We start from the raw sequence: 24,498 nt of genomic DNA on the forward strand, positions 1-24,498 counted from the left end.
ACCCTGGGGGGGTAATTAATCTCGGGGGGGTAATTAACCCCCGGGGGGGGGTAGATGGGGGTAGGAGGGGCCATGGCCCTCGCCGCGGGGGGTGGTGCCGAAGGGGGCGTGGCTCCCTTAAGCCACACCCCCTTGGTTCCGCGGGGGCGTGGCTGCGGCAGAGGCCCCGCCCCGCGCATGCGCGCCGCCGGCGGCGCCCTTTTCCTCTCCCTTTGGGCGGGGCGGGGGCCGGCGCGCGGTGGTGACGTTCGGGGGAGGGCAGGCAGCGCGCATGCGCCGCCGCGGGGGCGGGGCAAGGCGGGGAGGGTAGCGCCGAGCGCTGATTGGGTGAGACGATCGGGCTGGCCGGCCGCGTATTGGTTGAGGGCAGGGAGGCGGGGTGGCGCATGCGTGGAAGGCAGGCGGCGGCGGCGGTTTGTTGTGGCCGCCATTTTCCGTGGGCATTACTGGGAAATCCCGGGCCGCCGCCGCAGCCCCCGGCCCCGCCGCCGCCTCCGCCCCGCTCAGCTCCGCCCCGCTCCGCCCAGCGCCGCCGCCGCCGCCGCCGCCGCAGGTGAGACCCTCCCCGGGGCGGGGCCTCCGCCGGGTCCCTGGGCACCGGTACCGGCCCGGGGCGTCCTCGTCCCGTGCCCCCCCCCCGCCCCGCTCCCTCACGGGCTTCTCGCCTCCCCCCGGGACCGGCTCCCTTCCCCGGGAGCGGTACCGGCCCCCCGCGTCCTTCGCCGGTGCCGGTAAGGACCCCCCGGTCACCTCCCCCTGTCCCCGGGCACGGCACGGCCCGGCCCCGGGGGCCCCGTGTCCTCAGCCGGTACCGGTTACCGGCTCTGCCGTGTCTCCCAGTAACTGGTACCAGTATGGATCCCCCAGGAGCAGTATAGCTCTCCCAGTACAGGTGTGACACTCCCAGTGCCAGTAGAGATCCCCCAGGACCAGTATGACTCTCCCAGGACCAATATGCATCCCCCGGGACCAGTATAGCTCTCCCAGTTCTCCCAGTACAGGTGTGACACTCCCAGTGCCAGTATGGATCCCCCAAGACCAGTATGAGTCTCCCAGTGCCAATATGGATCCCCCCAGAACCAGTATAGATCCCCCAGGACCAGTATGCATCCCCCAGGACCAGTATGACCCTCCCACCACCACTATAGGTCCCCCAGTTCTCCCAGTACAGGTGTGACACTCCCAGTGCCAGTAGAGATCCCCCAAGACCAGTATGATTCTCCCAGGACCAGTATGCATCCCCTGGGACCAGTATAGATCCCCCAGGACCAGTATGGATCCCCCAGGACCAGTATGACCCTCCCAGCACCACTATAGCTCCCCCAGTTCTCCCAGTACAGGTGTGACACTCCCAGTGCCAGTATGGATCCCCCAAGAGCAGTATGAGTCTCCCAGTGCCAGTATGGATCCCCCGTAACCAGTATGGATCTCCCAGGACCAGTATGACCCTCCCAGCACCACTATAGCTCCCCCAGTTCTTCCAGTACAGTTGTGACACTCCCAGTACCAGTATGGATCCCCCAAGACCAGTATGAGTCTCCCAGTACCAGTATGGATCCCCGAGGACCAGTGTGACCCTCTCAAGACCAGTATAGCTCCCCCAGTTCTCCCAGTATAGATGTGACATTCCCAGTACCAGTATGGATCCATTGTGATCAGTATGACCTTCCCAGCACCAGTATGGATCTCCTGGGACAGTATACATCCCCCAGGACCAGCATGACCTTCCCAATACCAGTATGGATCCCCCAGTACTGTTATGGATCCCCCAGGACCAGTACGTTCTTCTCAGCACCAGTATAGATCTTCCAGTTCCCCCAGTACAGGTATAACCCTCCCAGTACCAGTCTGGCTTGCCCAGTATCAGTATAGATTTTCTAGTTCCAGTGTGAGTTTCCCAGTACCAGTATAGATTTCACAGTTTTTGCGGGTACTAGTATGACTTTCCCAGTACCAGTATAACCGTCCCAGATCCCTCAGTCTTCCCAGTACCAGTATGTATCTCTCAGAACCAGTATGATTCTCCTAGTACCAGTATGGATGCTCTGGCTCTCCCAGTACCAGTATGGCCCTGCCAGGACCAGTATGGATCCCACAGCACTCCCAGTACCACTCTGACCCTCCCAGTACCAGTATGAATCCCCGCTCCTCCCAGTACCAGTATTCTGCTTCTGGTTTCCCAATAGCAGTATAGATCTGCCAGTACCAGTATGAATCTCCCAGTTCTCCCAGTATCAATACTTTTGTCTTGATTGTCCTGATACCAGCATGGATCTCCCGGTACCAGTATAACTGTTCTGGTACCAGTATGGGTCTTTTCTCGATGTCCGAGTACCAATATGGACCTTCCAGTTCTCCCAGTGGCAGTATGATTTTTGTCTGAACCAGTATGGCCCAGTACCAGTATGGATTTCCAGTATCAGTATAGATATTCACAGGCTTTTTGGTACTGGTGTGGATCCCCCACTTGTCCCAGTATGATTTTCCCAGTACCAGTATGGATCCCGCAGTCCTGCCCGGTATCAGTATGACTCTCCCAGTACTAGTACAGGTTTCCCAGTACAGGTATGTTCCCGCCATACTGGTTTGGGCCCCCCAGTACTGGTTGGACATTCCAGTCCTGGACCAGTCCCTTCCCAGTTCCTCCCAGTCCCGTCCCAGTTCGTCCCTGCCCAGCATCCCAGTCCCATCCCAATCCCCCCTGGCCCAGTTCCCTCCAGTCCCATCCCAGTCCCCCCCCATCCCAATCCCGTCCCAGTTCCCCCACCGCAGCATCCCAGTCCTGGCCCAGTTCATCCCAGTCCCCCCCCCCGCCCTGTCTTAGCCCCATCCCAGTTCCTCCCAGTCCCATCTCAGGTTTCCTCAGCCTCATCCCAGTTCCTCCCCCTATGGCATTCCAGTTCCAGACCAGTTTCCCCCCCGCCCCCCGCCATCCCAGTTCTGGACCAGTTCCTCCCAGTTCTGTCCCAGTTCCCCCCACTCCATCCTAGTTCCAGACCAGTTTCTCTCGGTCCCATCCCAGTTCCCCCATCCCAGTCCCGTCCCAGTTCCACCCCCCATCCCAGTTCCTCCCAGTTCCCCCCACTCCCATCCCCGTTCCTCCCACCACAGCATCCCAGTTCCATCCCAGTTCTTCCCAGTCCCATCCCAGTTCCCCCATCCCAGCCCTATCCCAGTTCCTCCCCCACAGCATCCCAGTTCCAGACCAGTTCCTCCCAGTCCCATCCCAGTTCCTCCCCCATCCCAGCCCTGTCCCAGTTCCCCCTGCCACATCCCAGTCCTGTCCCAGTTCCCCCCAGTCCCCCCCCGCAGGTAAACTGAGGCACAGAGCCCCCCCCCACCCAGTGCTGCCTCCCAGTTCCCCCCCCATACTGGGCCATACTGGTTTCACCTGGCTCCTTTGAGCCCCTTAATGCCCCCTCTAGGGGTGGGGGCAGATTTGGGGGGCACGTGGGGACCCCCCGGGGGGGGGGGGTACTTTTACCCCCCCCCCGGGGCAGCTTTGCGGGGTCCCCCCCCCGTTCCCCCTCCCCTCCGGGGGATTTTGGGGTGTGGGGGGGGATTTAGGACCCGGGGGGGGGGGCGGTGCTTAGGCCCCACCCCTGCTCGCAGCCGTGGCCCCGCCCAGTGCCAGGGCTGCCAGCTCGCTATTGGCTGCTGAAGAGGGCGGGCAGCCAATGGGAAGCCTGTTGCTATGGCACGATCAGCTGGGCGGCAGTGCCGGCGGGGAGAGCGGCACCACCCTGCCCCGTGTTCACTCTGGGCCCTACTGATGGCCGGGGGGGGGGGGGGGGGGGGGGATCGTTTGTGAGTGTTCACTCTGGGCCCTACTGATGGCGGGGGGGGGGGGGGCATAATTTGTGTTCACTCTGGGCCCTACTGATGGCTGGGGGGGGAGGCATTGTTTGTGTGTGTTCACTCTGGGTCCTACTGATGGGCAAGGGGGGGCATCGTTTGTGTGTGTTCACTCTGGACCCTATTGATAGCTCGGAATATTTTTTTCCCCACCCCAAAGGATGAAATTAGGCCATTTTTTTTTGTGCGTGTTCACTCTGGGCCCTACTAACGGTTGAGTTTTGATCTTGCCTGTTCCGAGAGCGGAGATTAGGCCAGTTGTTGTGCCCGTTCATTCCGGTCCCTACTGATGGCCGACCCTTAATCACGCTCACCCTAATTGTTGAGAGCGGCCATTCGTTGTGCGCGTTCACCCTGGGCCCTACTGACGGTCGACCGTCGATTTATGCGCTCTAATTGACGAGATTGGGCCATCCGTCGCACGCGTTCACTCTGGACCCTACTGATCATCACCACCACCCGCAACTCCCTCCTCCCTAGGGTAGCCGTGGCGAGTCTGGGGGGGCAGAAGGGCCAATTCAGGGGTCCCCCCTCCAAGCCCCCGCTGTCTCCCCGCAGGTGGCGGCAGCCGCGGGCCGGCAGCGCAGGATGCCCGGGGCCGGCCTGGCCGGGCGCTTGGCTCCGCTCTGAGCCCACCATGTCGGGCCAGCCCGGCCATGCCCCCACCTTCACCAGCCTCCAGCCCGTGGCCGAGCCCCCCCAGGTACCCCCCCCGGGGTGGGGGAGACACACAGGCACCCCGGGAGCCCTGAAATGGGGAGGGGGGGGTGGTAGGTCCCCTGGGACCCCTGAAACGGGGGGGGGGGGGGGGGGGGGGGGGGCACTGGGACCCCTGGGGAGGGACATGGGCACCCCTGGGACCCCTGAAATGGGGAGGGGGGGGCGGTAGGACCCCTGGGACCCCTGAAACGGGGAGGGGGGGCACTGGGACCCCTGGGAAGGGGCATGGGCACCCCTGGGACCCCTGAAACGGGGGGGGGGGGGGGCGCTAGGACCCCCGGGACCCCCGGGGAGGAACGTGGGCACCCCTGGGACCCCTGAAATAGGGTGGGGGGGCACTGGGACCCTGAGACCCCCAAGGAGAGACATGGGCACCCCTGGGACCCCTGAAAGGGGGAGGGGAAGCACTGGGACCCTTGAAATAGTGGGGGGGCACTAGGACCCCTGGGACCCCCGGGACCCCCGGGGAGGGACATGGGCACCCCTGGGATCCCTGAAATGGAGGGGGAGGGGCACTAGGACCCATGGACCCCTGAAATGGGGGTGGGGGGGCACTGGGACCCTTGGGGAGGGATGTGGGCACCCCTGGGACCACTGGAATGGGGAGGGGGGGGCACTAGGACCCCTGGGACCCCCGGGGAGACACGTGGTCACCCCGGGACCCCTGAAACGGGGGGGGGGGGGGGCGGGCACTAGGACCTCTGGGACCCCTGAAATGGGGTAGGGGGGGCACTAGGACCTCTGGGACCCCTGGGGAGGGACACGGGCATGCCTAGGACCCCTGAAACGGGGCAGGGGGGGGCACTGGGACCCCCGGGGGACATGTGGGCACCCCCGGGACCCCTGAAACGGGGCGGGGGGGGGCACTGGGACCCCAGGGGGACACGTGGGCACCCCGGGACCCCTAAAACGGGGCAGGGGGGGCACTGGGACCCCCGGGGGGGCCACGAGCACCCCTGAGACCCTTGGCAGGGGGGACCCAGACACTAGGACCCCCCCTACCCCCCCAATTCCCCCCCCACACTCCACCGGGCGCCCCCAAAACGCCCTCTCACCCTGCCGGGTGATATCGAGGGGGGTCAAGGACCCCTGGGGACCCCCAAATCCCTGTGTGTCCCCCCCATCACCCACCCCTGGGTGCCCCCCCCCCCCCAGATCCTGCCGGAGCTGAGCCTGCTGCAGCGCCGCGTCCCCCGGAGTTTTCGGGACGCGGGGAGCACCCCCCTGCGCAAGCTCTCCGTCGACCTCATCAAGACCTACAAGCACATCAATGAGGTCAGCAAGGGGGCTGGCACCCATGGGTGCTGCGGGGGGGCACGGTGACACCCACCCCAGGCCAGGCCCTGAGCTCCTGGGGGGGGATCTGGCACCCATGGGTGCCCCAGGAGGGGTAGATCCCCTTTTGGGGGGTAAGGTGTGTCACCCATGGGTGCCCCAGGAGGGGTGGATCCCCCTTGGGGGGGGTCTGTGTGTCACCCATGGGTGCCCCCGGAGGGGTAGATCCCCTTTTGGGGGGTAAGGTGTGTCACCCATGGGTGCCCCAGGAGGGGTGGATCCCCCTTGGGGGGGGTCTGTGTGTCACCCATGGGTGCCGCAGGAGGGGTAGATCCTCTTTTGGGGGCGGGGGGGAGGTGTCACTCATGGGTGCCCCAGGAGGGGTAGATCCCCTTTTGGGGGAGGTGTGTGTCACCCATGGGTGCTCCCGGAGGGGTAGATCGCCTTTTGGGGCGTCTGTGTGTCACCCATGGGTGCCCCAGGAGGGGGTGGATCCCCCTTGGGGGGGTCTGTGTGTCACCCATGGGTGCCCCCGGAGGGGGTAGATCCCCTTTTGGGGGGTCTGTGTGTCACCCATGGGTGCCCCCGGAGGGGTAGATCCTGCTTGGATGGGGTAGCTGTCACCCATGGGTGCCCCAGGAGGGGTAGATCCCCTTTTGGGGGTGTGTGTCTGTCACCCATGGGTGCTCCCGGAGGGGTAGATCCCCTTTTGGGGGGTCTGTGTGTCACCCATGGGTGCCCCAGGAGGGGTAGATCCCCTTGGGGGGGGGTGTGTGTCACCCATGGGTGCCCCCGGAGGGGTAGATCCTGCTTGGATGGGGTAGCTGTCACCCATGGGTGCCCTAGGAGGGGTAGATCCCCTTTTGGGGGGGTGTGTCTGTCACCTATGGGTGCTCCCGGAGGGGTAGATCCCCTTTTGGGGGGTCTGTGTGTCACCCATGGGTGCCCCAGGAGGGGTAGATCCCCTTGGGGGGGGTGTCTGTCACCCATGGGTGCCCTAGGAGGGGTAGATCCCCTTTTGGGGCGGGGTGTGTGACACCCATGGGTGCCCCCGGAGGGGTAGATCCCCTTTTGGGGGGTCTGTGTGGCACCCATGGGTGCCCCAGGAGGGGTGGATCCCCCTTGGGGGGGGGTGGCTGGCACCCATGGGTGCTGGGGGGGGGCAGGGGCAGGGTTGGGCCCTGTCCCCCGGTGCTGTCCCACGCCCCCCCTGCCCCGTGCCCCACAGCCCCCCAGGTCCCTCCTGGTCGGGGTCCCCCAGCCCCCCACCCCCTCCCACATCTCCCTGGGACCCCCCACTGCCCCCCAGGCCCCCCCAAATCCCCCCATGGTCTCCCACACCCCCCCAACCGCCCCCCCAACCCCCCACAGCCCCCCATATCCCCCCCCAACATCCATGTCCCCCCATACCCCTCCCACACCCCCCAAATCCCCCCACCGACCTCCCCCAGCCCCCCACGCCCCCCCCACCGACCTCCTACAGCCCCCCAAACCCCCCCACCAATGTCCCACATCCCCCCAAACTCCCCCACTAACCTCCCATAGCCCCCCAAACCCTCCCCCCAACATCCCACGTCCCCCCAAATCCCCCCAAACCCCCCCACCAACCTCCCACACCCCCCAAGCCCCCCCCGACCTCCCCCAGCCCCTCACGCCCCCCCCACCGACCTTCTACAGCCCCCCAAACCCCCCCACCAATGTCCCATGTCCCCCAAAACCCTCCCACGTCTCCCCAAATCCCCCCCTGACCTCGTACATCCCCCCAAACCCCCCCACCGACCTCCCACATCCCCCCAAAACCCCACCACCACCCTCCCACAGCCCCCCAAAACCCCACCACCACCCTCCTACAGCCCCCCAAATCCCCCCACCGACCTCCCACAGCCCCCCAAACCCTCCCACCGACCTCCCGCAGCCCCCCAAAACCCCCCACTGACCTTCCGCAGCCCCCCAAAACCCCACCACCACCCTCCCACAGCCCCCAAACCCCCCCACCGACCTCCCACAGCCCCCCAAACACTCCCACGTCCCCCCAAATGCCCCACCGACCTCCCACAGCCCCCCAAACCCTCCCATTGACCTCCTACGTCCCCATGAACCCCCCCACCGACCTCCCACAGCCCCCCAAATACCCCCACCGACCTCCCACAGCCCCCCAACCCCTCCCACAGCCCCCCAACCCCCCCCCGCCGTGCCCCACGCCTGCCCCCTGCCCCCCAGGTGTACTACGCCAAGAAGAAGCGGCGGGCGCAGCAGGGGCCCCCCGAGGACGCGGGCACCAAGAAGGAGCGGCGCCTCTGCAACGAGGGCTACGACGACGACAACCACGATTACATCGTGCGCAGCGGCGAGCGCTGGCTGGACCGCTACGAGATCGATTCCCTCATCGGCAAGGGCTCCTTCGGCCAGGTTGGGGGGGGCGGGGGGTGCAGGGGGGTCCCCCCCGTTGGCCCCGGGGTCCCCCCCGTCACCCTCCCGCTGCACCCCAGTCCCCCATCTCCCTCCAGGATCACCCCCAGGGTCCCTACGGCATCTTGGGGTCCCCACAGCATTTCTGGGGTGCTCCTGGCACCCACCACTGTCCCCAAGTCCCTCCTGTACCCCTGGGGTCCCCTTGTTGTCCCCAGGGTCCCCCCCGTCTCCTCCCTTGCACCCCAGTCCCTCATCTCACTCCGGGGTCATCCCTGGGGTCCCCACAGCATCTTGGGGTCCCTCCCCTCCATCCCTGGGTCCTCACAGCATCATGGGGTCCCCCCGCTCCATCTCTGGGGTCCCCCCAACAGTTCTAGGGTCCCCCAGGTCACCCCTGGGGTCCCCCTGTTGTCCCCAGGGTCCCCCCCGTCACCTCCCGCTGCACCCCAGTCCCCCATCTCCCTCCAGGTTCATCCCCAGGGTCCCTACGGCATCTTGGGGTGCCCCCAGTCCATTCCTGCGGTCCCAACAGCATTTCTGGGGTCCCCCTCCTCCATCCCTGGGGTCCCCCAGGTCACCCCTGGGGTCCCCCCATTGTCCCTCCATTGTCCCCAAGGTCCCCCCCCATCACCTCCTGCTCCACCCCAGTCCCCCATTTCCTTCAAGTTCATCCCTGGGGTCCCCACAGCATCTTGGGGTCTCCCCCACCATCCCCAGGGTCCCCACAGCACCTTGGGGTCCCCACAGCATTTCTGGGGTCCCCCTGACACCCACCGGGGTCCCCAAGTCCCTCCTGTACCCCTGGGGTCCCCTTGTTGTCCCCAGGGTCCCCCCCATCACCTCCCTTGCACCCCAGTCCCCCATCTCCCTCCAGGTTCATCCCTGGGGTCCCCACAGCATCTTGGGGTCCCCCTGATATCCCCGGGGTCCGCACAGCTTCTTGGGGTCCCTCTGTTCCATCTCTGGGGTCCCCCCAGCAGTCCTGGGTCCCCAGGTCAGCCCCGTTATCCCCCCATTGTCCCCAGGATCCCCCCATCATCTCCCCTGCACCTCAGTTCCCCATCTCCCTCTAGGTTCATCCCCGGGGTCCCTACGGCATCTTGGGGTCCCCCCCTCCATCCCTGGGTCCCCCCAACAGTCCTGGGGTCCCCCAGGTCACCCCTGGGGTCCCCCTGTTGTCCCCAGGGTCCCCCCCGTCACCTCCTGCTGCACCCCACTCCCCATCTCCCTCCAGGTTCATCCCCGGGGTCCCCAGAGCATTTGGGGTCCCCCCCCTCCATCCCTGGGTCCCCCCAACAGTCCTGGGGTCCCCCAGGTCACCCTTGGGGTCCCCACCCTGTCCCCAGGGTCCCGTCCCCCCTGGGATCCCCCAAACACCAGTGGGACCCCCCCTGCAGCCCCCACTGAGTCTCGAGGTCCCCCTGCAGCCCCCCAGGTCCCTGCCAGGGCCGCCACTGCCCCCCAAATCCCCCCCAGGCCTGGATTTGCCCCCCAAGCCCTGGTTTTGCCCCCCCAAACCCAATCCCCCCCAAAACAAATTTTTGCCCCCAAACTCCATTGTCACCACCCAAGTTCTTCCCGTGCCCCTCCAACCCCAAGTTTCTGCCCCCTAAGCCAGGTTCCCCCCCCCCAGCCCCATTTTTGCCCCCCAAACCCCATTTTTCACCACTCAAGCCCCATTTTTGCCCCCCAGGCCCAATTTTCAGCCCCCCAAGCCGTATTTTTGCCCCCCAAAACCCCATTTTTCACCCTCCCAGCCCCATTTTTTGCCCCCCCCAGCTCTGCCTGTGCCCCCCCAAGCCCAATTTTCAGCCCCCCAAGGCATCTTTTTGCCCCCCAAACCCCATTTTTCACTTGTCAAGCCCCATTTTTGCCCCTCCAAGCCCCATTTTCAGCCTCCCAAACCCAATTTTCAGCCCCCCAGCGCCCTAGTTTTGCCCCCCAAACCCCATTTTTCACCTTTCAAGCCCCATTTTTGCCTCCCAGGCCCAATTATCAGCCCCAAACCCCATTTTTGCCCCCCAAGCCCCATTTTCAGCCTCCCAAGCCCTAGTTTTGCCCCTTAAACCCCATTTTTCACTTCTCAAGCCCCATTTTTGCCCCCAGGCCCAGTTTTCAGCCCCCAAACCCCATTTTTCACCCCCAAGCCCCATTTTCAGCCTCCCAAACCCAATTTTCAGCCCCCCCAGCGCCCTAGTTTTGCCCCCCAAACCCCATTTTTTCACCTTTCAAGCCCCATTTTTGCCCCCCAGGCCCCATTTTTGCCCGCCCAAGCCCCATTTTTGCCCCCCCAAGTCCCATTTTCAGCCTCCCAAACCCAATTTTCAGCCCCCAAACCCTAGTTTTGCCCCCCAAACCCATTTTTCACCTTTCAAGCCCCATTTTTGCCCCCCAGGCCCAATTTTCAGCCCCCAAACCCCATTTTTTCACCCCCAAGCCCTATTTTTGCCCCCCCCCCAAGCCCCATTTTCAGTTTCCCAAACCCAATTTTCAGCTCCCCAAGCCCCATTTTTCACCTTTCGAGCTCCATTTTGCCCCCCAGGCCCAGTTTTCACTCCCCGAGCCCTATTTTTGCCCCTCCAAACCCCCTTTTTTGCCCCCCACGCCCTGCCTGTCGCCCCTCCAGCCCTGTCCGCGCCCCCTAACACCCCCCATGTCCCCCCCCCAGGTGGTGAAGGCCTACGACCATCAGGCCCAGGAGTGGGTGGCCATCAAGATCATCAAGAACAAGAAGGCGTTCCTCAACCAAGCGCAGATCGAGCTGCGTCTCCTCCAGCTGATGAACCAGCACCACACCGAGATGAAGTACTACATCGGTCAGTGGGGCAGGGGAAGGGGGGCAGCACACTTGAGGGACTCGCCCCACGGCGCTCGCACCCTGCCCTGCAGGGTGGATGCTGGAACTCCTTGGCAGGGGGGGTTTGGTGTCGATCTGTGGGGTGCGGGGGGTGATGGTGGTGGCTATAGGGGGGATTGGGGGGGCTATGGGGTTGCTGGGGGGCGGGTGTGGAGCAGGAAAGTGGGGCAGATCTTGTTGGGGGGCAGTTGTGGGGCAGGGGGAGGCCGGATCTGACTGTGGGGCAGGGATTTGGGGGCAGCTATGGGGCAGATCTTGGGGGAGGTAGTTGTGGGGCAGGGGAAAGGTCAGATCTTGCCATGGGACAGTGATTTGGGGGCAGCTGTGGGGTAAATCTTTCTGGGGGGGGCAGTTAGGGGCAGGGAGAAGCCAGATCCTACCTTGTATCCATATCTGTGGGGCAGGGGAACAGCCAGCTCTCTCCATGGCACAGCGATTTGGGGGTAGTTGTGGGGCAGATTTTGCTGGGGGAGTTCAGTTATGGCGCACTTATGGGGCAGAGAAGACCCAGATGTCATTGTAGGGGGCAGCCGCCACCATGGGTTGTATCTGTGGGGCAGAAGAACAGCTAGATCTCAGTGTGGGGCAGGCGTTTGGGGACAGCTATGGGGCAGAGCTTGCTGGGGGGGGCAGTTATGGGGCAGGGAGGTGCCAGATCTCACCCTGGGAGGGCAGATCCCACCGTGGGGCAGGACAACATCCCCATCTCCCCCCTAAGGAGGGGCCCCAAGGCAAACCACGCCCCTTCCCCGCCCCCTAACCGCCCTTCCCCGCCCCCCAACCGCCCCCCGTTTTTCTCCCCGCCCCCTAACAGTGCACCTCAAGCGTCACTTCATGTTCCGCAACCACCTCTGCCTGGCCTTCGAGCTCCTCTCCTACAACCTCTACGACCTCCTCCGCAACACTAATTTCCGGGGCGTCTCCCTCAACCTCACCCGCAAGTTCGCCCAGCAGCTCTGCGCCGCCCTCCTCTTCCTCGCCACCCCCGAGCTCAGCATCATCCACTGCGACCTCAAACCCGAGAACATCCTCCTCTGCAACCCCAAGCGATCCGCCGTGAAAATCGTCGACTTCGGCAGCTCCTGTCAGCTCGGGCAGAGGGTGAGCTTGGGGAACCACCCGCGGACACGCCCACCGCCTTTGGCTCCGCCTCCCAGGCCGGGAAGACCCGCCCCCAGGGTGCGGCGTCCTGCCCTAAGCAAATCTGGGGCTATGGACCGCTAAACCCCGCCCCTTGAGAGACTAAGTGTTGCCCCTTTAAGGGCTAAGCCCCGCCCCCATGCCAGAAAGACACACCCCCTGCCTTGGCTCCACCCCCCAGCCAGGAAGACCCGCCCCCGGGGTGCAGAGTCCCGCCCCAGGTGGGTTTAGGGCTATGGAGTGCTCAGCCCCGCCCGCTGAAGGACTAAGCCCTGCCCACAGAGCAGAAGGACACACCCCTTTCCTTGGCTCCGCCTCCCGGGCCAGGAAGACCCGCCCCCAGGATGCAGCATCCTGCCCTAAGCAAATCTGGGGCTTTGGACCGCTAAGCCCCGCCCCCTGAAGGACTAAGCCCCACCCACATAGCAGAAGGACACACACCCTGCCTTGGCCCCGCCTCCCGGGCCGGTTAGACCCGCCCCGTCCAGTGTGAGGCATGACAAGCGGTAAGCCCCTCCCACTGATGGGCTAAGCCCCACCCCTAAAGCCCTAAGCCCCACCCCAAGGGCATGAGGACACACCCCCTGCCTTGGCCCCGCCTCCCAGCCTGGGGCAGCCTCGTCCCCCCACTCCCTTTAAGGGTGTCCTAAGCCCCGCCCATAGGGAGCCAAGCCCCGCCCTCAGGGAGCTGACCCCGCCCCCTGCCTGTAGCCCCGCCCCCTCCAGGTCACCCCACCCCAGTGTTCTCCTGCCCTGCGGGCTTAGCCCCGCCCCCTTCGAGCCAGGCTCTGCCCCTTGGTGTAGCCACGCCCCTTAGGCGTAGCCACGCCCCGAGCGACCCCCCCCGCCCCTTTTTAAAGACACATACGCCCGCCATCTCCCAAAGGGGCTCTCCCAGCCCCTTGAGGGCTCAGCCCCGCCCCTGGGCGGCAGGGCCCCGCCCCCCCGGGCGTGACCCCGCCCCCTGCGGCTGACGCCCCGCCCCCTCGGCAGATTTACCAGTACATCCAGAGCCGCTTCTACCGCTCCCCCGAGGTGCTGCTGGGGCTGCCCTACGACCTGGCCATCGACATGTGGTCCCTGGGCTGCATCCTGGTGGAGATGCACACGGGCGAGCCCCTCTTCAGCGGCACCAACGAGGTGGGCGGGGCCTCCGCGGGGAGGGGGCGGGGCCTGGGGGCGAGGGTGGGGCTTGGGGCGGGGGAAGACGGGGCCAGGCCTGGGGGAGAGGGCCGTCTCCAGGCGTAGCAGTGAGGTGGGCGGGGCCTGGGGCGAGAGGGCGGGGCCTGGGGTGAGGGGGCGGGGTCTCCTGAGGGAGGGGGTGTGGCGTCGGGGGTGAGGGTGGGGCTTAAGGTGGGGTCAGGCCTGGACGAGATGCCCATCTCCAGGCATATCAATGAGGTGGGTGGGGCTGGGGGCGGGGCTGGGGGCGGGGGGCGTGGTCTCCTGGGGCGGGGCCTCTTGGGTGAGGGGGCGTGGCCTGGGGTGAGGGTGGGGCTTGGGGCGGGGGAGGCGGGGTCAGGTCTGGGGGAGATGCCCATCTCCAGCGGCACCAATGAGGTGGGTGGGGCTTGGGGCCGGGGGGCGGGGCCTGGGGGGCTCGGGGCGGGGGAGGTGGGGTCAGGCCTGGGGGAGAATCGCGCTGGTGACCCCCTCTGCGGCACCGCTAATGAGGTGGGCGGGGCTTGGGGCGAGGGGGCGGGGTCTCCTGAGGGAGGGGGCGGGGCCTGGGGGTGAGGTGGGGGGGCGGGGTCAGAGCAGGGGGAGAATCGCACTGGCGAGCGTCTCTGGCAGCGCCAATGAGATGAGCGGGGCTTGGGGTGAGGGGGCGGGGCTTTGGGTGAGGGGGCGGGGTCTCCTGAGGGAGGGCGGGACCTCCTGAGGGAGGGGGCGTGGCCTCAGGGGTGAGGGTGGGGCTTGGGGGGGGGGGGGGTCAGGCCTGGGGCAGATGCTGATCTCCAGACAGATCAATGAGGTGGGTGGGGCTTGGGGCGAGGGGCGTGGTCTCCTGGGGGCGGGGCCTCTTGGGCGGGGGCGGGGCCTGGGGTGAGGGTGGGGCTCGGGGCAGGGGAGGCGGAGTCAGGCCTGGGGGAGAATCACTCTAGTGACCCCCTCTGCAGCAGTGCTAATGAGGTGGGCGGGGCGAGGGGTGAGGGGCGGGGCTTGGGGTGAGGGGCGGGGTCTCCTGGGTGAGGGGCGTGGCCTGGGGTGAGGGTGGGGCTTGAGGTGGGGTCAGGCCTGGGGGAGATGCCCATCTCCAGCGGCATCAATGAGGTGGGCGGGGCTTGGGGTGAGGGGCGTGGCCTCCTGAGGGAGGGGCGGGGTCTGGCACTGAGGGGGCGGGGCCAAGCCTGGGGGAGATGCGCAGCAGGGAGCTCATCTGCAGCCTGGGGGCATCCCTGGTAGGGCCGAGGTGCGGACCCTGGAGATGTCTCCAAAATGGTCACGGTGGCCTTGGGGACCATGGGGACATTTCTGGTAGAGCCAAGGTGGCCTTGGGGACCCTGGAGATGTCCCCAACAGGGTCAGGGTGACCTTGGGGACCCTGGGGACATCTCTGGTAGGGCCGAGGTGGTCTTGGGGACCCCGGAGATGTCCTCAACGGGGCCAGGGTGGCCTTGGGGACCCTGGGGACATCCCTGGTAGAGCCAAGGTGGCCTTGGGGACCCCGGAGATGTCCCCAACAGGGTCAGGGTGACCTTGGGGATCCTGGGGACATCTCTGGTAGGGCCGAGGTGGCCTTGGGGACCCCGGAGATGTCCTCAACGGGGCCAGGGTGGCCTTGGGGACCCCGGAGATGTCTCCAAAATGGTCACGGTGGCCTTGGGGACCCTGGGGACATCTCTGGTAGGGCCGAGGTGGCCTTGGGGACCCTGGGGCCATCTCTGGTAGGGCTGAGGTGGCCTTGGGGACCCCGGAGATGTCCCCAACAGGGCCAAGGTGGCCTTGGGGACCCTGGGGCCATCCCTGGTAGGGCCGAGGTGGCCTTGGGGACCCCGGAGATGTCCCCAACGGGGCCAGGGTGGCCTTGGGGACCCCGGAGATGTCCTCAACAGGGCCAGGGTGGCCTTGGGGACCCTGGGGCCATCCCTGGTAGGGCTAAGGTGGCCTTGGGGACCCTGGAGATGTCCCCAACAGGGTCAGGGTGACCTTGGGGACCCTGGGGACATCTCTGGTAGGGCTGAGGTGGCCTTGGGGACCCTGGAGATGTCCTCAACGGGGCCAGGGTGGCCTTGGGGACCCTGGGGCCATCCCTGGTAGCGCCAAAGTGGCCTCAGTGACATCAGCGATGTCCCTGGCAGGTTGGAGGTGGCCTGGGGGATGGACCTTGGGGACACCCTTGGCAGGTTCGAGGTGGCTTGGAGCACCCCAGTGACCTGACAGAGTTAAGGTGGCCTTGGGGACACCCCCGCCCCCTCTGTGTCCCCAAACCAAGGGCCAAGGTGACTTTGGGGACTCCAAAGATGTTCTTGACAGGGTCAGGGTGGTGTCAGTGATGTCACTGTCAGGACCAAGGTGGCCTTGGGGACATCAATGGTGTCCTGGGCAGGGCTGAGGTGGCCCTGGGGACATCAAGGGCGTCGTGGGCAGGGCCGAGGTGGCCCTGGGGACATCAATGGTGTCGTGGGCAGGGCCGAGGTGGCCTTGGGGACATCAAGGGCGTCGTGGGCAGGGCCGAGGTGGCCTTGGGGACATCAAGGGCGTCGTGGGCAGGGCTGAGGTGGCCCTGGGGACATCAATGGTGTCCTGGGCAGGGCTGAGGTGGCCTTGGGGGCATCAAGGGTGTTGTGGGCAGGGCTGAGGTGGCCTTGGGGACATCAATGGTGTCCTGGGCAGGGCTGAGGTGGCCTTGGGGACATCAATGGTGTCCTGGGCAGGGCTGAGGTGGCCTTGGGGACATCAATGGTGTCCTGGGCAGGGCTGAGGTGGCCTTGGGGGCATCAAGGGTGTTGTGGGCAGGACCAAGGTGGTCCTGGGGACCTTGGGGACATCCTGACAAAGCCAAGGTGGCCTCGGGGCCATCTGTGTCCCCAAAGCCACGTTGGAGGAACGCCGTGGTGGTACCGAAGCTGCCACATCCCCTTTCCTTTTCCCCAACTCACCCGACAGCGGAGCGGTCTTGGGGACACCATGGACATCGCCGGGGGGCCAGGGGCAACCTTGGGGCCGGGGGCGACCTTGGGGCCAGTGGTGACGTCCCCCGTGTCCCCTCCCTGTCCCCAGGCCGACCAGATGAACCGGATTGTGGAGGTGCTGGGGCTGCCGCCCCCCCACATGCTGGAACAGGCCCCCAAAGCCCGCAAGTACTTCGAGAAGCTGCCGGAAGGGGGGTGGGCCCTCAAGAGGAACAAGGAGAGCAAGAAGGTGAGCGGGACGCTCCCAGTATGGACCAGTATGGACCAGTATGGACCAGTAAGCCATTCTGGGTCTCCCAGTATAGTCCAGGAGATCTTCAGAACCTCCCAGGATCCGTTTGGTTGTTCTTTGGTGCCTCCCAGGATGTCGCGATGGTTCTGAATCAGCCGAGTGCCTCCCAGTATGGTCCAGTATGGTCTAGTAGCCCTTCAGGACCTCCCAGTATGGCCCAGTAGCCCTTCAGGCCCTCCCAGTATGGACCAGTAGCCCTTCAGAACCTCCCAGGATCCACTCAGTTGCTTCTTGGTGTGTCTCATGATGTACACTAGTCTAACTTGTAGCCCAGTGCCTCCCGGTATGGCCCAGTAGCCCTTCAGGGCCTCCCAGTATGAACCAGTAGCCCTTCAAAACGTCCCAGGATCCGTTTGGTTGTTCCTTGGTGCCTCCCAGGATGTCGCAATGGTTCTGAATCAGCCCCGTGCCTCCCAGTATGCTCCAGTATGGCCCAGTAGCCCTTTAGGATCTCCCAGTATGATCCAGTAGCCCTTTAGGCCTTCCCAGTATGGTCCAGTAGCCCTTCAGGGCCTCCCAGGATCCACTCAGTTGCTCCTTGGTGCTTCCCAGGATGTACTAGTGGCTCTAAGTCATAGCCCAGTGCCTCCCAGTATGGCCCAGTATGGTCCGGTAGCCCTTTAGGATCTCCCAGTATTGCCCAGTAGCTCTTCAGGCCCTCCCAGTATGGACCAGATGTCCCAGTGGCTCTGCAGTGCATCCCAGTGTCTCCCAGTATGGTCCAGTAGCCCTTCAGGGCCTCCCAGGATCTACTCAGTTGCTCCTTGGTGCCTCCCAGTATGGACCTGTGGCTCTAAGTCATAGCCCAGTGCCTCCCAGTATGGACCAGTAGGCCTTTAGGCCCTCCCAGTATGGTCCAGTAGCCCTTCAGGCCCTCCCAGTATGGTCCAGTAGCCCTCCAGGGCCTCCCAGGATCCACTCAGTTGCTCTTTGGTGCCTCCCAGGATGTACCAGTCGTTCTAAGTCATAGCCCAGTGCCTCCCAGTATGGCCCAGTATGGCCCAGTAACCCTTTAGGACCTCCTAGTATTGCCCAGTAGCCCTTCAAGCCCTCCCAGTATGAACCAGTAGCCCTTCAGAACCTCCTGGGATACACTGAATTGTCCCTTGATGCCTCCCAGGATGTACCAGTGGCCCTGCAGTGTATCTCAGTGTTTCCCAGTATGGCCCAGTAGTCTTTCAGAGCATCTCAGTATGGCCCAGTAGCTTTTGGTGGCCTCCCAGTATGGACCAGTAGCCCTTCAGAACCTCCCAGATTCCACTCAGTTGCTCCTAGGTGCCTCCCAGGACGTCCCAATGGCTCTGAGTTGTATCCCAGTGTCTCCCAGTATGGCCCAGTAGCCTTTCAAGGCCTCCCAATATGGCCCAGTTGCCTTTCAGGGTCTCCCAGTATGGCCCAGTAGCTCTTCAGAGGATCCTTCCCAGGATCCATCGGGTTGCTCCCCACTGCCCCCAGTGTCCTTGCAGTGCATCCCAGTGCCTCGCAATATGGACCAGTTGCCTTTCAGGGCTTCCCAGTATGGCCCAGTATCCAAACAGAGCCTCCAAGCCCCCCCAAAAAACCCTGCCCCTGGGACCCCCAAACCCCTCAGACCCCCCTAAGGACCCCCCAAATCCCCTGCCCCAGGGACCCCCAAACCCCTCAGACCCCCCCCAAGGACCCCCCCCGAACCCCCTGCCCCTGCCCCAGGGACCCCCAAAAGGCCCTGGATCTCCCCCAGCCCCCCCAAACCTCCTCCCTTTGCCTTGGGGACCCCCAAACCCCTCAGATCCACCCCAGGGACCCCCCAAACCAGCAGCTCTCCCCCCAAGGCCCCCCCCAAACCCCTCAGATCTCCCCCAAGGACCCTTTAAAGCTTCTTTCTGCACCCCAGGGACCCCCAAACTCATCAGTTTCCCCCCAGGGACCCCCAAAACTTCCTGTCGCTACCCCAGGGACCCCCAAACTCCTCAGCTCTCCCCCGAAGACCCCCAAACCGTCAGATCTCCCCTCAAGGACCCCCTAAATCTTCTTCCTCTACCCCATGAACCCCCAAACCCCTCATCACCCAAGGACCCCCCCAAACCCCTCAGATCTCCCCCAGGGACCCCCTAAACCTCCTTTATCTCCCCCAGGGACCCCCAAACCATCAGATCTCCCCCCAAGGACCCTTTAAAGCTCCTTTCTGTACCCCATGGACCCCCAAACTCATCAGTTCTCCCCCAAGGACCCCCAAAACTTCCTGTTGCTACCCCAGGGACCCCCAAACTCCTCAGATCTCTTGCCAAGGACCCCCAAACCCCTGAGATCTCCCCCCAAGAACCTCCTTTCTCTCCCCAGGAGACCCCCAAACCTCTCAGATCTCCCCCCAAGGACCCCCTAAACCTCTTTTGTCCCCCCAAGGACCCCCAGACCCCTCAGATCTCCCCCCAGGGACCCCCTAAACCTCTTTTCTCCCCCCAAGGACCTCCAGACCCCTCAGATCTCCTCACAAGGACCCCCAGACCCCTGAGATCTCCCCCCAAGGACCCCCTAAACCTCTTTTCTCCCCCCAAGGACCCCCAGACCCCTGAGATCTCCCCCCAAGGACCCCCTAAACCTCTTTTCTCCCCCCAAGGACCCCCAGACCCCTGAGATCTCCCCCCAAGGACCCCCTAAACCTCTTTTCTCCCCCCAAGGACCCCCAGACCCCTCAGATCTCCCCCCAAGGACCCCCTAAACCTCTTTTCTCCCCCCAAGGACCCCCAGACCCCTCAGATCTCCCCCCAAGGACCCCCTAAACCTCTTTTCTCCCCCCAAGGACCCCCAGACCCCTCAGATCTCCCCCCAAGGACCCCCTAAACCTCTTTTCTCCCCCCAAGGGCCCCCAGACCCCTGAGATCTCCCCCCAAGGACCCCATAAACCTTCTTTCTCTCCCCAGGAGACCCCCAAACCCCTCAGTTCCCCCCTCCAAGAACCTCCCACCACCCCTTTCCCACCTCCCCACTCCCCCTGCACCCCACAGCAAAGCCACCCAACCCTGACCGCCCCCCCCCCCAACCCACCACTGTGCCCCCCGCCATCCCACCTATGTCCCCTCGTAGGAATACAAGGTGCCGGGGACGCGCCGACTCCACGAGGTGCTGGGGGTGGAGAGCGGTGGCCCAGGGGGCCGTCGGGCGGGGGAGCAGGGCCACGCGCCCTCCGACTACCTGAAGTTCAAGGACTTGGTGTTACGGATGTTGGACTACGAACCCCGGAGTCGCATCACCCCCTTCTACGCTCTCCAACACAACTTCTTCAAGAAGACCAACGATGAAGGTACCAACACCAGCAACAGCACCTCCACCAGCCCCGCCATGGAGCACAGCCACAGCACCAGCACCACCAGCTCCATCTCCAGCTCGGGTAGGGTCACCAACCCCACCCTTGGGCTTCTGGCTGATGGGTCTTGATGGGCTTTGGAGTTCTGGGTCATAGTGGTGGCCCAAAACGTGACCACGGGGCTGGGCCCTGTCCAAGACTTGTCCTTGTCTCTTCAGCCTCCATGGACTATGCGGTTACATCTCCCCAGGTCATCGTGGTGCCCCAAAAGGTGGCCGTGGGGTTTGGTCCTGTCCCAGACCCATCACTGTTTCTCCAGGCTCCACATCCTGGTGGCTTCCCAGGCCACCATGGGCTCCAGAACGTGGCCATGTTCTCACTCCTGTCCCATTCCTGTCCTTGTCCCACCAGGCTCCATGTCCTGCTGGATGGTGGCTCCCGAGGCCACCACAACACCCAGCCCTGTCCCATCCTTGTCGTTGGCCCTCCAGGCTCCATGTCCTATGTGGTTTCATCTCCCCAGCTGGTCGTGGTGCCCCAAAACGTGGCCACGGGGCTCAGTCCTCTCCCAGACTGTCTGTCCAGGCTCCATGTCCTGCTGGATGGTGGCCTGTTGAGCCACCACAAGCTCTTGGTCCTGTCCCACCAGGCTCCACGTCCTGCTGGACGGTGGCTCCTTGGGCCACCATGGCACCCAGTCCTGTCTCATCCGTGTCCCCGTCCCACCAGGCTCCACGTCCTGCTGGATGGTGGCTCCTTGGGCCACCATGGCACCCAGTCCTGTCTCATCCATGTCCCCGTGCCACCAGGCTCCACGTCCTGCTGGATGGTGGCTCCTTGGGCCACCATGGCACCCAGTCCTGTCTCATCCGTGTCCCCGTGCCACCAGGCTCCACGTCCTGCTGGATGGTGGCTTCCCAGGCCACCATGGCACCCAGTCCTGTCTCATCCATGTCCCCGTGCCACCAGGCTCCACGTCCTGCTGGATGGTGGCTTCCCAGGCCACCATGGCACCCAGTCCTGTCTCATCCATGTCCCCGTGCCACCAGGCTCCACGTCCTGCTGGATGGTGGCTCCTTGGGCCACCATGGCACCCAGTCCTGTCTCATCCGTGTCCCTGTGCCACCAGGCTCCACGTCCTGCTGGATGGTGGCTCCTTGGGCCACCATGGCACCCAGTCCTGTCTCATCCGTGTCCCTGTGCCACCAGGCTCCGTGTCCTGCTGGATGGTGGCTCCTTGGGCCACCATGGCACCCAGTCCTGTCTCATCCGTGTCCCTGTGCCACCAGGCTCCGTGTCCTCCTGGATGGTGGCTCCTTGGGCCACCATGGCACCCAGTCCTGTCTCATCTGTGTCCCCGTCCCACCAGGCTCCGTGTCCTGCTGGGTGACAGCTCCTCGGGCCACCACCATGCCTTGAAACCACCATGGCTCTCAGCCCCATCCCTTCCCCACCCCAGCTCTACCAGCTCCGTGTCCTCATGGGTGACATCTCCCCAGGCCACCCCGTCCCCTTGGGGACATCCCTGTCCCATGCCACCGCCGCTGATGTCCCCGTTGTCCTTGGCAGGTGGCTCCAGCGGCTCCTCCAATGACAACCGCAGCTACCGCTACAGCAACCGCTACTACGGGAGCGCGGCCCCCCCCGCACACCGACTATGAGATGCAGAGCCCCCAGGTACCACCAGTGGCACCCATGGGTGCCCCCACCCACCCCTGGGGACACCCCAGCCAGGGCGGGTGGGAGACACGGACCTCAGGGACACCCTGGTCCCAGCGGGTGGGAGACATGGACCTTGGGGACCCTCAGGATCCCTCTAGTGACACCAGGAGGGTGACATGGATCTTGGGGACATCCTGGTCATGGGTTGGTGGGTGACGTGGACCTCAGGGCCACCAGGGACCCTGAGGTTGCACTGGCCATGAGGTGGGGACCTCAGGGACCTCCCTTGGCCATGGCAGGTGGGAGATGCAGGCCTTGGGGACCCCCTGGTCACAAGGTAGGTGGGAGACATGGACCTTGGGGACCCTCAGGATCCCTCTAGTGACACCGGGAGGGTGACGTTGACCTTGGGGACATCAGAGACCAGAAGGTTGCATTAGGCATGGGGTGGGGACCTTGGGGACATCTGGTCATGGGTTGGTGGGTGACGTGGACCTCAGGGCCACCAGGGACCCTGAGGTTGCACTGGCCATGAGGTGAGGACCTTGGGGACCTCAGGGACCTCCCTTGGCCATGGCAGGTGGGAGATGCAGGCCTTAGGGACCCCCTGGTCACAGGTGGGTGGGAGACATGGACCTTGGGGACCCTCAGGGTCCTTCTAGTGACACCAGGAGGGTGACGTTGACCTTGGGGACATCCTGGTCATGGGTTGGTGGGTGACGTGGACCTCAGGGCCACCAGGGACCCTGAGGTTGAACTGGCCATGAGGTGGGGACCTCAGGGACCTCCCTTGGCCATGGCAGGTGGGAGACATGGACCTTGGGGACGCCCTGGTCACAGGTGGGTGGGAGACATGGACCTTGGGGACCCTCAGGATCCTTCTAGTGACACCAGGAGGGTGACATTGACCTTGGGGACATCAGAGACTAGAAGGTTGCATTAGGCATGGGATGGGGACCCTGGGGACATCCTGGTCATGGGTTGGTGGGAGACATGGACCTCGGGGCCACCAGGGACCCTGAGGTTGCACTGGCCATGAGGTGGGGACCTCAGGGACCTCCCTTGGCCATAGCAGGTGGGAGACGCAGGCCTTAGGGACCCCCTGGTCACAGGTGGGTGGGAGACATGGACCTTGGGGACCCTCAGGATCCCTCTAGTGACACCGGGAGGGTGACATGGACCTTGGGGAGCCGCTTGGCTCTGTTGGCCACAAAACGGGGACCTGAGGGGACCCCAGGGACCCCATGGCCACAAGGTGGGGACCTTGGAGACCTCATGGCCACTTGGCACCTACCCAGGGCACCCTGGGAGCTCCATGGTGGGGACCTGCGGGATCCCAGAGCCATAAGGTGGGGATCTTGGTGACCCCGTAGCCACATGCCACCTACCCAGGCACCCTGGGAACTCCGCAGCCACAGGGTGGGGATCTTGGGGACACCATGGGTATGATGAGGGGACCTTGGGGACCTCCTAGCCATTTGCCACCCACCTGGGGCACCCTGGAGAACCCATGGGCAGAAGGTGGGGAATCTGGGGACACCATGGCCATGACATGGGGACCTTGGGGACCCCATAGCCACGTGGCACCCCACTCAGAGCATTTTGGGGACCCCATGGGCAGAAGGTGGGAACCTTGGGGACACCATGGCTATGATGTGGGGACCTTGGGGACCTCATGGCCATAAGGTGGGGACCTTGAGAACCTCATGGCCATGACGAGGGGACCTTGGGGACCCCATGGGCAGAAGGTGGGGACCTTGGGGACACCATGGCCATGACATGGGGACCTTGGGGACCCCATGGGCAGAAGGTGGGCACCTTGGGGACACCATGGCCATGACGTGGGGACCTTGGGGACCCCATAGCCACGTGCCACCTACTCAAGACACTTTGGGATTGCCATGGCCACAAGGTGGGGACCTTGAGGACCTCATGGCCAGAAGATGGGGACCTTGGGGACACTATGGCCATGATGAGGGGACCTTGGGGACCCCATGGCCATAAGGTGGGGACCTTGGGGACACCATGACCGTGACATGGGGACCTTGAGAACCGCACGGCAATGACGAGGGGACCTTGGGGACCTCATGGCCATAAGGTGGCAACCTTGGAGACCCCATAGCCATGTGCCACCCCACTGAGAGCATTTTGGGGACCCCATGGGCAGAAGGTGGGAACCTTAGGGACACCATGGCCATGACGTGGGGACCTTGGGGACCTCATGGCCATAAGGTGGGGACCTTGAGAACCTCATGGCCATGACGAGGGGACCTTGGGGTCCCCATGGGCAGAAGGTGGGGACCTTGGGGACACCATGGCCATGACATGGGGACCTTGGGGACCCCATAGCCACATGCCACCTACTCAAGACACTTTGGGATTGCCATGGCCACAAGGTAGGGACCTTGAGGACCTCATGGTCACTGGGTGGGGACCTTGGGGACGCCATGGCCATGATCAGGGGACCTTGGAGACCCCGTAGCCACGTGCCACCCCCCAGAGCATTTTGGGGACCCCATGGGCAGAAGGTGGGAACCTTGGGGACACCATGGCCATGACGTGGGGACCTTGAGAACCTCATGGCCAGAAGGTGGCGACCTTGGAGACCCCATGACGTGGGGACCTTGAGAACCTCACGGCCATGACGAGGGGACCTTGGGGACCCCATGGGCAGAAGGTGGGCACCTTGGGGACACCATGGCCATGACGTGGGGACCTTGGAGACCTCATGGCCATGACGAGGGGACCTTGGGGACCCCATGGCCATAAGGTGGGGACCTTGGGGACACCATGGCCATGACATGGGGACCTTGAGAACCTCACGGCCATGACGAGGGGACCCTGGGGACCCCATGGCCATAAGGTG

At 64.5% G+C, this 24,498-nt stretch overlaps 2 protein-coding genes across 2 annotated transcripts in view; both read left to right on the forward strand.

Annotated features, from left to right (window-relative positions):
• FBL (fibrillarin) overlaps positions 1-4,485 on the forward strand; it is a 13,835-nt gene extending 9,350 nt beyond the window's left edge. The window contains exons 7-10 of the mRNA XM_075724836.1: positions 1,990-2,063; positions 2,308-2,403; positions 2,491-2,565; positions 4,414-4,485. Coding sequence (XP_075580951.1) covers positions 1,990-2,063; positions 2,308-2,403; positions 2,491-2,565; positions 4,414-4,485 — 317 coding nt within the window. The remainder of the gene's footprint in view (positions 1-1,989; positions 2,064-2,307; positions 2,404-2,490; positions 2,566-4,413) is intronic.
• A 7-nt stretch (positions 4,486-4,492) lies between these two features.
• Positions 4,493-21,631, forward strand: LOC142595970 (dual specificity tyrosine-phosphorylation-regulated kinase 1B-like). Its single transcript, XM_075724843.1, has 9 exons — positions 4,493-4,558; positions 5,731-5,850; positions 8,071-8,259; positions 10,931-11,078; positions 11,934-12,220; positions 13,253-13,399; positions 16,484-16,624; positions 19,751-20,054; positions 21,540-21,631. Exons 1-9 carry the CDS (start codon positions 4,493-4,495, stop codon positions 21,629-21,631), a joined length of 1,494 nt encoding a protein of 497 aa, XP_075580958.1.
• The last annotated feature ends 2,867 nt before the right edge of the window (positions 21,632-24,498 follow it).

Source organism: Pelecanus crispus, chromosome 25, assembly GCF_030463565.1.
Source record: "Pelecanus crispus isolate bPelCri1 chromosome 25, bPelCri1.pri, whole genome shotgun sequence".
NCBI lineage: Eukaryota > Metazoa > Chordata > Aves > Pelecaniformes > Pelecanidae > Pelecanus > Pelecanus crispus.